Below are 13,374 nucleotides of genomic sequence, written 5' to 3'. Positions count from 1 at the left end.
TATCTATCTATCTATCTATCTATCTATCTATCTATCTATCTATCTATCTATCTATCTATCTATCTATGGCTCTGTTGGTCTCCTTTGGGGCTCCTGTCCCCTGTGGGCTCTTTTATATTCTACTTCTTCTATAAGACTCCCTTATACTCTATCCAAAGCTTGTCTGTGAGTCTCTGCATCTGCTTTGATCCCTTGCTGGGTGTAGTCTTTTGGAGGGCATCAGTGATAGGCTCCAGTATTGTTCCCTCTCTTCTGCTGCTTCCAGTGCCTATCCTGTTTTCCCTTCTGAATGAGAAATAAGGATCTTTCCTAGTGTCCTCCTTGTTGTTTAGCTTTTTTATGTCTGTAGATTTTAGATGTTTATGTTATATATTATATGGCTAGTATCCACTTATAAGTGAGTATATACCATGCATGTCTTTCGGCTTCTGGGATATCTCACTCAACCCACATACCTATGGACACCTGATTTTTGACAAAGAAGCCCAAACCATACAATGGAAAAAGGCAGCATCATCAGCAAATGATGCTGGTTTAACTGGATGTCTAGATGTAGAAATATGCAAATAGATCCATACTTATCACCCTGAATAAAAGTAAAGACCTTAATGTAAAACCAGACACACTATATCTGTTAGAAGAAAAAGTGGGGAAGAGCCTTGAACGCCTTGGCACAGGAGACAACTTCCTGGACAGAACACCAAGAGCTCAGGCTCTAAGGTCAACAATCAATAAATGGGACCTCATGAAACTGAAAAGCTTCTGTAAAACAAAGGACATGGTCAACAGAACAAAACGAGAGCCTACAGACTGGGAAAGGATCTTCACCAACCCTATATCTGACAGAGTGAAAATATCCGGATATATAAAAAACTCACTGAGGCTGTTTCTCCAACCAAGGACCATGCATGGATATAACCAAGAACCCCTGCTTGGATGTAGCCCATGGGAGCTCAGTATCCAAGTGGCTTTCCTAGTAAGGGGAACAGGGACTGTCTCTGACATGAACTCAGTGTTTGGCTCTATGACCTCCCCTCCTTCCCTGAGGGAGAAGCAGCCTTGCTAGAACACGGAGGACATTGCAGCCAGTCCTGATGAGACCTGATAAGCTAGGGTCAGATGGAAGGGGAGGAGGACCTCCCCTATCAGTGGACTTAGAGAGGGGTAGAGAGGAGAGGAGAAGAGGGAGGGAGGGTGGGATTTGGAGGGCATAAGGGAGGGAGCTACAGCTAGGATACAAAGTAAATAAACTGTAACTAATATAAAAAAATAAAAATTTAATTAAAAAAGAACCCTTAACTTTTTAATAAAATTATTTGATAATAAAAAATTTTATTATAAAAAAAGAACCCCAAAAAATTAAACACCAACAAACCGAGTAATCCAATTAAAAAATGGGGTACAGAGCTAAACAGAGAATTCTCAACAGAGGAATATCAAATGGCGGAGAAACACAGAAATTCTCAGCATCCTTAGTCATCAGGGAAATGCAAATCAAAATGACTCTAAGATACCATCTTACACCAGTCAGAATGGCTAAGATCAAAAACTCAAGTTACAACATATGTTGGAGAGGATGTGGAGAAAGGGGAACCCTCTTCATTGCTGGTCGGAATCTGGTGCTTTCTCAAAAAACTGGGAATATGTTATCTCAAGACACAGCTATACCACTTCTGGGCATATATCTGAAAGATGCTCAACCAAACAATAGGATATTTGCTCAACTATGTTCTTAACAGCTTTATTCATAATAAGCAGAATCTGGAAACAACCTAGATGTCCCTCAACTGAAGAATGGATGCAGAAATTGTGGTATGTTTACAAAATGGAATACCACTCAGCTGTTAAAAATAAGGAAATCATGAAATTTATAGACAAAGAGATGGGACTAGACATGTATTCTTTTTTTTAATTCTTTATTAATTACACTTTATTCACTTTGTATTCCCCCTGTGGTTCCCTCCCTACTCTCGTCCCAATCCCACCCTTCCTCCACCCTCTGCATGCATGCCCCTCCCCAAGTCCACTGATAGTGGAGGTCTTCTTTTCCTTCCTTCTGATCCTAGTCAATTAGGTCTCATCAGGAGTGGCTGCATTGTCTTCTGTGGCCTGGTAATGCTGCTTCCCCCTAAGGGGGGAATTAAGGAGCAGGTCAATCAGTTCATGTCAGAGACAGTCCCTGTTCCTATTACAATGGAACCCACTTGGGTACTGAACTGCTATGGGCTATATCTGTGCAGGGGTCTTAGGTTATCTCCATGCATAGTCCTTGGTTGGAGTATCAGTCTCAGAAAAAGACCCCTGTGCTCAGATTTTTGGTTCTGTTGCTCTCCTTGTGGAGTTCCTGTCTTCTCCAGATCTTACTGATTCCCACTTCTTTCCTAAAATTTCCTGCACTCTGCCCAAAGGTTGCCCAGGCAACTTCCTGAACAGAACACCAGCAGGACAGGCTCTAAGAGCAACAATCAAAAAAATGGGACCTCATGAAACTGAAAAGCTTCTGTAAAGCAAAGGACACTGTCATGAGAACAAAACTACTGCGTACAGATTGGGAAAGGATTTTTACCAACCCTATATCTGACAGAGGACCAGTATATATAAGAACTCAAGAAGTTAAACCGCAACAAATTAAGTAATCCAATTTTAAAAATGGAGTACAGAGCTAAATAGAGAATTCTCAATAGAAGAATATCTAATGGTAGAGAAACATTTAAAGAAATGTTCAACGTCCTTAGTCATAAGGGAAATACAAATCAAAACAACCCTAAGATTTCACCTTACAGCCATCAGAATGGCTAAGATGAAAAACTCAAGTGACAACACATACTAGAGAGGTTGTGGAGAAAGGGGAACCCTCCTCCACTGCTGGTCGGAATGTAAACTTGTACAACCACTCTGGAAAGCCATCTGGCACTTCCTCAGACAACTAGGAATAGTGCTTCCTCAAGATCCAGCCATACCACTCCTAGGCATATACCCAAAAGAGGTTCAAGTACACAAAAAGGACATTTGCTCAACCATGTTTGTAGCAGCCTTATTTGTAATAGCCAGAAACTGGAAACAGTCCAGATGCCCCTCAGTGGAGGAATGGATGCACAAATTGTGGTATATCTACACAATGGAATATTACTCAGCAATAGATAAAAAACAAGGAAATCATGAAATTTGCAGGTAAATGGTGGGATCTGGAAAAGATCATCCTGAGTGAGCTATCCCAGAAGCAGAAAGACGCACATGGTAAATACTCACTCATATAGACATATAATATAGAATAAACCTACTAAAATCTGCACACCCAAAGAAACTAATCTAAAGGGAGGACTCTTGTAAAATGCTCAATTCCTAAACAGAAAGGCAAAGAGGATGGACATCAGAAGAAGTAGAAAATAGGGAACAAATTAGGAGCCTGACACAGAGGACCTCTCAAAGGCTCTGCCCTGCAGAGTATCAATGCAGATGCTGAGACTTACTTATTTTTAATGGCTTAAGAGCAAACATTATATGGTCCCTATCCTTTTAAACTTAATATAGTGTGTTTAATGATGTGAGAGCAACCATTTGTTCACTGTCCTTTTAAACTTTGTATAGTAGGTTTTATACCCTAGAATGTGCACTAAGTGTTTTGTGACTCTGAGAAGCACATGTAGTCTCTTTGTACCTAGTCTATGTGCTCAGTTATATTCTGGTGACTGAATCAGATCTGTCTACTTGCCAGATCTGTCCACTGGGGTACAGATACTGGTAAAGTCTCCAGTGGCAACAGAAGATTGATCTGTTTTTACTTTGCATTGTTTTTTTTTTAATTGTAGTTATTTTATATGTGTGGGTGTTTTATCTGTGTACACATATGTAAGAGAACATCTGATCCTTAGGAGAAGAGAAACAGCTGCAAGTTGTCATGTTGGTCCTGAGAGTTGAACCCAGATCTTCTGGAATAGCAGCCAGTACTTTTAACTGCCAAGCCATCTTTCTAGAAATCCCCCTACCTTGGCATTTCTTTTAGTCTTTAAAAGTGTGTGTGTGTGTGTGTGTGTGTGTGTGTGTGTGTGTTCGTGTGTAAATGTACAATGCCCATTACTCACAGTGGAATAGTATTTAACCTTAAAAGAAACAAGGTTGGGGGGCTGGAGAGATGGCTCAGAGGTTAAGAGCACTGCCTGCTCTTCTAGAGATCCTGAGTTCAATTCCCAGCAACCACATGGTGACTCACAACCATCTATAATAAGATCTAGTGTCTTCTTCTGGCATGCAGGTGTATATGCAGATAGAACATTATATACCTAATAAAAAAATAAAATATTTTAAAAAAGAAACAAGGTTGTTTTTGTAGGATTTTACAATAAAAATGGAACTTAAAATTGGCTAAATAATTACAAAGCTCAAAGTGTATTTAAAATTCTTAAAAAGATATAGTTTACATACCTGCATAAGAAAAACATCTCAAGGTTACCAGACTAACCATATTTTCATATTTCCATTCTTAGTTAATGTTTTCCACCCTCAGTATTTACCACTTATTCTTCCTAACTACACCCTGTTTACCAGCACCTCCTGACTTCTTTCTGCACACCCATCTTCAGCCTCTGATAACTGCCATTCAGGTGTCTATAGTAGCTTTGTGACAAATGCCTTTTCTTTTGAGGTTAAATACTATTTGTGTGTGTATGTGTGTTTGTGATGTATAATGCAGTGTGTAATGGAATAATACTCCATTATTAACACATGGAAATTTAGGTTGCTTTCTTTTTTTTTAAAGATTTATTTATTTATTTAATGTATATGATGCTTTATCTGCCAGAAGAGGACATCAGATCTCATTACAGGTAGCTGCTGGGAATTGAACTCAGGATCTCTGAAAGAGCAGTCAGTGCTCTCAACCACTGAGCCATTTCTCCAGCCCTTTAGGTTGTTTTCTTAAGTTGGTCTTTAAATAGGAATATAGATGTTTCTTTGATATATTGATGTCTGTTACTTAATATATATGCCGAATATTGGGGTTGCTTGATCATATAATATTTTTTAAGTTAAGGAACTTCTATACTGTTTTCCATAATAGCCGGACTAATTCATACTCCTACCACTAATATGCAAAAAAGTTTGTCTTTCCTCATGTGTTCTCCAGTATTTGTCACTGTTAGCCTGCTCAGTGCAATAAGCATAACCTGAATGGGGTGATGCCTCTTTGTAGATTATTTTGCATTTTACTCAGAACTAATGATATGAATATTTTTTCTTTTTATTTTATTAATTACAGTTTATTCACTTTGTATCCCCCCATAAGCTCCTCCCTCCTCCCCTCCCAGTCCCACCCTCCCTCCCCCTTCTTCACACATGCCCCTCCCCAAGTCCACTAATGTGGGAGGTCCTCCTCTCCTTCCTTCTGATCTTAGTCTATCAGATCACACCAGGAATGGCTGCATTGTCCTCTTCTGTGGCCTGGTAAGGCTGCTCCCCCATTAGGGGGAGGTGATCAAAGAACAGGTCAATCAGATTTTGTCAGAGGCAGTCCCTCTTCCCATTACTATGTAACCCACTTGGACACTGAACTGCCATGGACTACATCTGTGCAGGGGTTCTAGGTTATCTCCATGCCTGGTACTTGGTTGGAGTATGAGTCTCTGGGAAGTACCCTGTTTTCAAATTTTCTGGTTCTGTTGCTCTCCTTGTGGAGTTCCTGTCCTCTCCAGATCTTATGAATAATTTTTTAATGTACCTGTTGGTTCTTTGTATAACTTCTTTTGAGAATTGTTTAGTTAGGATTACCGCCCACTTCAAATCAGATTATTATTACTCTGCAATTAAGTTGAGTTCTTTGTCTCTTTGAATTTAATGTCTCATCAGAAGTGTAGCTCAGTAGTTTTAATTTTGAGTTTATTTTCTAGTTGGAGTCATACAAGGTGTTGGTAATAATGTAGCAGGATTTCTAGTCCAGGAAACAGTTGGTTGTTTTTTTTTTTTTTTTGCTGGCTGGCCTCTTGCACATTATCCAGAAACCAAGAGCCCTGGATTGGAATACTTTTTTTTTTCTTTTTCCTTCTTTCGTTCCTCTCTTCCTTCCTGCATTAATGAAAACTGCTAGGGTGGGGAGAAAATGGAGCTGCAGTAGAGATGTGGTCATTTTACCCTTCCGCCTTGCGGTGAGGTACTGACCAGGCTGCATGTGAATGTATGGACACTGACCCTCCTAATAGGCTGCTTCGTGTTTCTTCCCCTCACCCCACCTCTTATCCTTCGGGGAACTCCTGCTTCTTCTACCATGCCAACTAATCAATACATTAATTTTATTTTTCTTTGGTTTTAGGAAATATACTATATCTTAAGGTTATTCATTGGTCCTTTCTGTAGATTTAGAGTCACATGCTATCTCACCACTTAGCAGTTATTTTCAATGAGTAGCAGTGGGCTTTGGAGAATAGTAGGGAGAAGACAAATGGAGAGTTTCATCTAATTTTTTAAGTATTGAGCTTTCATTACAGTATAATTTACTGGAGTGTTTGGAGCTGAACTGGTCACCATCTTTAAGTTAGTAAAAATTTATTAGGAAATATAACATTTCATGAATAAGATACCTTTAGAGAATAAAGGCATGATGCTTAAGCATTTTGAAGAAAAGTAAATTTATTGGAATTTTGTTCTGTACTCATAGGGCAAAAGTTGGATTGTTAAAAGAAGTTATGAAGATTTTCGGGTACTTGATAAACATCTTCATCTCTGCATTTATGACCGACGATTCTCCCAGCTCTCAGAGCTTCCCCGGTCTGACATCCTGAAGGACAGTCCTGAGGTAATCATTTAGAACCTTGCAGAAATAACAACACATATGACTTAGCCAAAGTTTTTGTCATTGTGAAATACAATAGCACCTAGGATCATGCTTGGGATTGCTTATCACAGAACAGAAATTTACTAAGATATTCAGAAATAAACATGTCAATGAATATCATATAAGAGTGGGAAGCCTCATAATGACAATAATGTACATATCCAATATGTATTAGCAGCTTATTTTTCCAGGAAATGTGAAAATATGAAAACCAAACATATGAAAAGAATTCATTACTAGTGCAGTCTGTACTGAAGCAGTGCTGTTGGGCATGTTTTGATGGCAGGCTTTGTGAACTCACTTGCAGTTCATTTTTTTTAAAATATATTTTTTAATTTATTTAATTTTTTTATTTTATGTGCATTAGTGCGAGGGTGTCGGATCCCTTGGGATTGGCATTACAGACAGTTGTGAGCCGCCATGTGGGTGCTGAGAATTGAACCTGGATCCTTTGGAAGAGCAGACAGTGCTCTTAACCACTGGGCCATCTCTCCAGCCCCTGCAGTTCATTTCTTAAAACAAAAAAGTTTTAACCATTTGTATAGAGAAGAAATTCTTTATCATTTCAGTAATAAAAATATACTTAGAATAAAAATTATGAGTGATATTTGAAAATAAATGAAATACATTTTATGCAAAAACAAAATATAGCCATAACCCTTATATAGAATGATTGTAGAACAGGAGTAGTAGAAATCTTACACACAAACACTGAGTAAACAAAGTAATGGAGGCCAGTGCTGAAGGCCTTTGGAAGTAAGATTATTTACTTCTGAGTGAGAAGAAGCCCATAAAACAAGAGCATATTTTTGTTAAATAAAATAACCAGATCTTGGAAATAAAATATCATGCACATTAATAGTAGCAGACCTGAATAACTGGACTACATACATAAGGGAGATAGCTACAGGGAATTAGTGAGCTGGGATACCACATCATTAGCATATAGTTCCTATAAAGAGCAGGAAGTTAAGTTGTCAGAAGATAGTTGGAATTGTAGAAAATAGGTACATAGTAGCCCTTACTCATAGGAGTTATAGGAGGAGAGAGGATGATTAAAAATTAATATAATAAACTTCTTAGAGCTAAAGAAAGCAATGTTTTTAGTTTCAAGGGGGTCCATTAAACACTACCATATCCCTGAGTGAAAAGCCTCACGCATATTAGTTACTATTCTGTTGCTGTGACAGAAGACCCTAATTAAAGCAGCCTACGGAAGGGTTTATTTAGGCTTCCCCTTTCAGAGACATACAGTTCATCATGTCAAGGAGACATGGTAGCAGGCAGAGAAGTCATGCTGGTAGGAGCAGGAGGCTGGACGGTCATATTACATGCAGAGGGTGATGGAAGTAGATTTGGGTTGTAAAGCCTCAAGGCCTGTCCCCAGTGACCCTTTTTGTTCAAGCGAGGCTCCAGCTCCTGAAGGTTCACAGCGTTTCCAGACAACACTACCATCTGGAATCAAGTTTTGAAACACATTAGACTATGGGAGACAGTTTACATTCAGCCAGCAACATTCTGTTCTTGGCCCCATATTTTTACAGCTATCTCTCAATGTAGAATGCATTTGGTCCAAATTCAGAAGTCCCCATAGCCTTTCACAGTGCCATCATTTTTCAAAAGCCCACTTTATTTTCTGAGACTCAGGGCATTCTCTTAAGTGTGATACCCTGTAAAATCAAAGCTTGAGTTGACATAATTCCAACATAATGTCACAGAGTAACATTCCTGTTCCAAAGGGGAGGCATGGGGCAGAGCAAAGAAAGACTTGACCAAAGGAAGACTAAAATCCTCTAGTGAAAATCCCAAATCTTATAGCTCCATATCTATCATCTGGGGCAGGAACTGGAATCAATTCAGTTACAGAGGAGTTAGGCAGTCCCACCCTTCTAGCTCTGCTGCCCATAGCAGTCATATCTTTTCTCTTGGGCTGCCTCTATTTCATGAATGCAGCTTTCTTAGTGGACATCCCATGGTTCTGGCTTCTCAACATGTATTTCAGCTTAGGTGTCGCTCGTAGCTTCACACGGTGGCTGTTTGGTACCTCCTGGCAGGGAATCTGACCTTGTCACTTGTTTGGCTTCATGGCTTTTCTGTGGAGCCATATTATGAATTCCTCAATCTTTCATCGTTCATGCCTGCAAAACTAGCACAACATGCATGATTCTTGGCAGGTTCTCTTGCCTCCTCAGGTCGAACATGGACCTCTTGGTTGTGGTTTTGTTTGTGTTGGTGTTATGTAAATTTTTAAAAACTTCTTTGAGAATTTCCTACATGTATACAGTAGAATAAATACATACACTTTATTTCCCTTTCCATCTTCCTCATATCCTCCAAAACATTTCCTTCTGTCTTCTTTTGATAGCCCACTAAGCCTAGTTAGTGCTGCTTATGTGTATGTGGCTGTGTGACTATCCACTTGAATATTGGAAACCTACCAGTGGCCATACCCTCGAAGCAGAATGATTCTCCCTGCCTCTAAATCTACCACCTGCCATTTGTTCCTCAGTAAAGAGTAGGGCCTAGACATTGTCTCTTGATGTATGCTGGAGTTTGGGGTAGTTTGATTTTGTGTTGGTCTTGTGCAAATAACCTTAGCTAGTGTATGAGTGCAATAGCTAATTCATATCTGGAAGACAGTATTTCAGAGCATTTCTCCCTATCTTCTAGCATTTAAACTCTGTTTCCTCTTCCAAGCGTTTCTCTGAGCCTTCATGGGCAAGGGCTGGGGGTTCCTTTATAAAGATGTCTTCCTTAGTGTCAAACAATCTGATGTTTCTTCTTAATACTTAGACCACTGTCTGCATTGACTGCTGCCTATTCACCCCCCCCCCCCCAAGGTTCTGTAACCAATGATGAGAACACTGCCCTTCATCTATGGGTATTCACATAAATATTTAGAAGGCAATTTGACAGACTTTATGTCTATTTGGTAAAATAACCATAACTCAGTCTCTCTTAGGTCCTGTGACTTTATAAGCCACGTGTGGGCTTTTCATACAGGATTGCTCTACCAGACATGAAATTCTCTTTTGTGGAGAGGACATCAAATCCAATCAGAAAGTGGGCTTAGTTAGCCCATAACAGTTATATCATTCTTGAACTAGTGAGCACTCCTTACCTGCCACATATGTATTATAACATGCAAAGCCCAGCTCTGAATATCTTTTCTCTATTAATCTCACACTCCACCACAAGCCTGCATAGCACCTTCCAGCACTATGAAAGTTAGCCACCAAGGAGGAGGGTTCTTGGTTGGTTGGAGATTGCTTTATGCATGTTGGACCATAGTTTAGCAGTTTCTATGTGCTTGCCTGGGAAGCACTTCCTAGTTAGTTGCTTTCCATGAATTGTAAACTCCATTGGCATTTGAGCTTAGGCTCTTTGCTTTCAAATAAATTTTTATTTTCACAGTTATAGTACCTTTAGTGAGTGGGATCTAGCCTTCTGGATTCTTTCCTGTAGGTGGGAACATTATTCTTTAATGGTGCTAATTCCTTTTCAGTTAAAGATCCTTCTCATTTATACTCACCTTGTTTATATCTCTAAGCTTGCTTGCACAGCCTTCCTCTGAAACCACATTATTCAGTTTCTTTGTGCTCTATTTGTTACTCTCTGATGTTGTAGATCTAAATGAACAAAAATCACAACATGGCCTTAAATGTTGGCTTGCCTTGATGCCACGTCCGTCTCGCCAGCTGCGCAGGCTGCAACAGCCCTGTGACAAGCTTGGTGAAACCTGTAGGAACATGAAGTTCTCCAAGGGGATGGATAAGGCTCTGAAGCCTGGACATTTGTTTAGGCAAAGACTCGGGCCTCCTGGGATGAGGAAATGGCTGGGGTAACTCGGATGGCTTGGTTTCACTTTTAAATTTCTGCTTTGTCTCATAGCGATTGCACACCCTTCTTAGAAAGAAATGGGGGCATCTTTAAAAGCCCTGTTTTCCCAAAAATTATGTCTCAATAGAGAAAATTCAATTCATTGAGACTGGGCTTAAATCAACTCTTAAAAATGCTATATATAACAATTCTGATAATATTTTCAAGTAATCAGTTACAAAATAATTCTAGTTTACCACTAAATTTAGCTTTACTTTATCTTCCCAAAATAAGAACATATTCTGTTCCAAATAGCTGATACAGTTAATAAACCTTATGATAGTACATGGCGTAAAAGAAACAGGGGATAGAAAACAGAGATAGATGTCTATAAAAGTTATAAAGCCTAAAAAAAACATTTTAAAAACGTTTAAAATCAAAGACAAGATTAACATAAGAATGTCTATACTGAGCCTAACGATCTAGAACTTGTCCCGCTATGGTCTTGATCAGAGATTAAGCAAGGTTAATTGATTACACTTGTTATGATAATATCAGCCTTTTTTAGTTGAACCTTTGACCTTCTTATGGTCTTTTCTTAAAAGTTATGTTTGATGACTATCTATACTACGTGGCCACCTATCTTGACACTCTTACAAATTCCTCTTAATGGTTTTTTCTGACTATATAAATTAACTACTAAAACAGTAAAGTTTTACAACAACATAAGAACTCACTGAGTCTGTGTTGTCTGTCGCGCCAAATCCTTCCCTCCTGGGATCTTCCAAGGACCCTAAATCGGACTTTGCCCTGACCTCCCGGGCCGGTCGGTGGCAGGTGGCGCCCGAACAGGGACTTGAAGACAGGTAAGCACAAAAAGGCAATCAGGGAAGGATCGGATCCTGCCACAGGGTGCTACAGACCCGCCACAGATAAGCTTGTGGTTAAGGGCAGGGAATCAAGAATATCATGGGGATTTCTGGCTCAAAGGGCAAGCGTATGTTCCTGTCCATTCTGAGGCATATGCTCTCAGAAAAGGGGTTACGAATTTCAGATGAAACTGCTTCTCAGTTTTATGAGTATATGTTGAAGGCAGCACCTTGGTATCCCCTAAAAGGTTCCCTGACTCTACCAGATTGGAAAAGGTTAGGTAAAGATTTGAAAAAGTATGCTGTTGATCATCCTGAGGAACCAATACCTAGGCAAATGTTTCCTATCTGGTTACAGATCAGAGATGCATTAACAGAAAAATCTGATTTAAAATTATTAACAGAGAAAATATGCTCTAATCCTAAAAAACAACCTTTAATTTTGACTGAGAAAGATTGTAAATATGGAGCTACAATAAAGCCGCCTATTAAAGAGCCTCTAGGTCTAAAATTGGGAGATTCTGATGATTTGTTTGATAAAGAGCAAGCTTATAAGGATGAGATGTATCCAGAGGACAGAGATCATGACTTTTCTACAGCCATGGCTGCTTCGCCTAAAGCATCTCCATTTGCTCCTCCCGTTCCTAAACCAAGGAGAAAGCCTCTTCCTCCAATTGGTTTTCAAGCCATATTACAGGAAGCTAAACAAATTAGAGATATAATATTTGGCTTCCCAGTTATTAATACAGGGCAAGATGATGATAAACCAAAATGGGAGCCTTTATCTCTAAAAACTTTAAAAGAATTACAAGCGACAGTTAAGACTGCTAGACCATTGGCTCCTTTTACTCTTCAGGTATTAGACCTGATTACAAGTCAATGGTTAACTCCTAGTGACTGACATCAGACGGCTAAGTCAGTACTGTCTCCCGGAGATTATATATTGTAGAGAACGGATTATGAGGATAGATGCAAAAGATCTATGGCTACTACCTTGACACCATTAGGGAAAAAAGGAAAAACAGCTAACCTGGATATGTTATTAGAAACTGGAATATATATTACTCCCAAAAGCCAGACTAAACTATCCAAGGAAGTTCTTAAGGAGGTTATGGCCAATGCTGTTTCGACATGGAGAGCTATTCCTCCTGCTGAAGGATCAGGTACTGTGCTGGCAGGAATTAAATAAACGTTGGAAGAACCATATCAGGCCTTTATAGCTAGGCTTAAAAAAGCTATTAATAAGATGTTGCCTCCTAGCGAAGGGACTTCCCTCTTTTTAAAACAACTGGCATGGGAAAATACAAATGCTCTATATAAAGACTTGATTAGGCCCATTAGGAAAACGGGGAACCTTCAGGATTATATCAAGGCTTGTGCTGATGCCACACCAGCAATAATACAAAGAATGACATATACAGCTGCCATGCATCAAACCCCTATTTCTAAATTTATCAAGGCCACCTATGGGAGTAAAAAGAATAAAAAGAGTTTTACCTGCTATAATTGCGGGAAACCAGGTCATAGGAAAAACGCTTACCCTAAAGATGACCAAAATAAAGAAACAAAAAAAGAAACTGCAGCCCCAAAAATATGTCCTAGATGTAAAAAAGAAAAAACATTAAAAAAACAAATGTAAATCCAAGTTCCACAAAGATGGAACTCCTCTGACTAAAAAGGAATCAAAAAACTAAGAGAGGGGCAACCTCTTAGCCCCACTCCAAGAGAGGAAAAAAAAACTCTTTAACAGATAAGAGTTTACTTAATCCAGATGCTCCTTGTTTTAATATAAAAAATTTACCCCGTGCGACACCGGAAAGTACAGGGCTAGACTTAATAGCTCAAAAAGACTATGTGATCTCA

General features: G+C 39.2%; 1 protein-coding gene across 3 annotated transcripts in view; it reads left to right on the top strand.

Annotated features, from left to right (window-relative positions):
• Arhgap32 (Rho GTPase activating protein 32) overlaps nucleotides 1-13,374 on the top strand; it is a 158,386-nt gene that overhangs the window by 46,855 nt on the left and 98,157 nt on the right. For all 3 annotated transcript variants that reach the window (XM_055601441.1, XM_055601440.1, XM_055601443.1), the window contains one exon: nucleotides 6,647-6,784. In XM_055601441.1, the coding sequence (XP_055457416.1) occupies nucleotides 6,647-6,784 (138 nt within the window). The remainder of the gene's footprint in view (nucleotides 1-6,646; nucleotides 6,785-13,374) is intronic.

This window comes from Psammomys obesus, unplaced genomic scaffold, assembly GCF_907164565.1.
Source record: "Psammomys obesus unplaced genomic scaffold, mPsaObe1.curated_primary_1811, whole genome shotgun sequence".
NCBI lineage: Eukaryota > Metazoa > Chordata > Mammalia > Rodentia > Muridae > Psammomys > Psammomys obesus.
The sequence above is the reverse complement of the archived record's forward strand: the minus strand, read 5'-3'. Positions and strand labels throughout refer to the sequence as shown.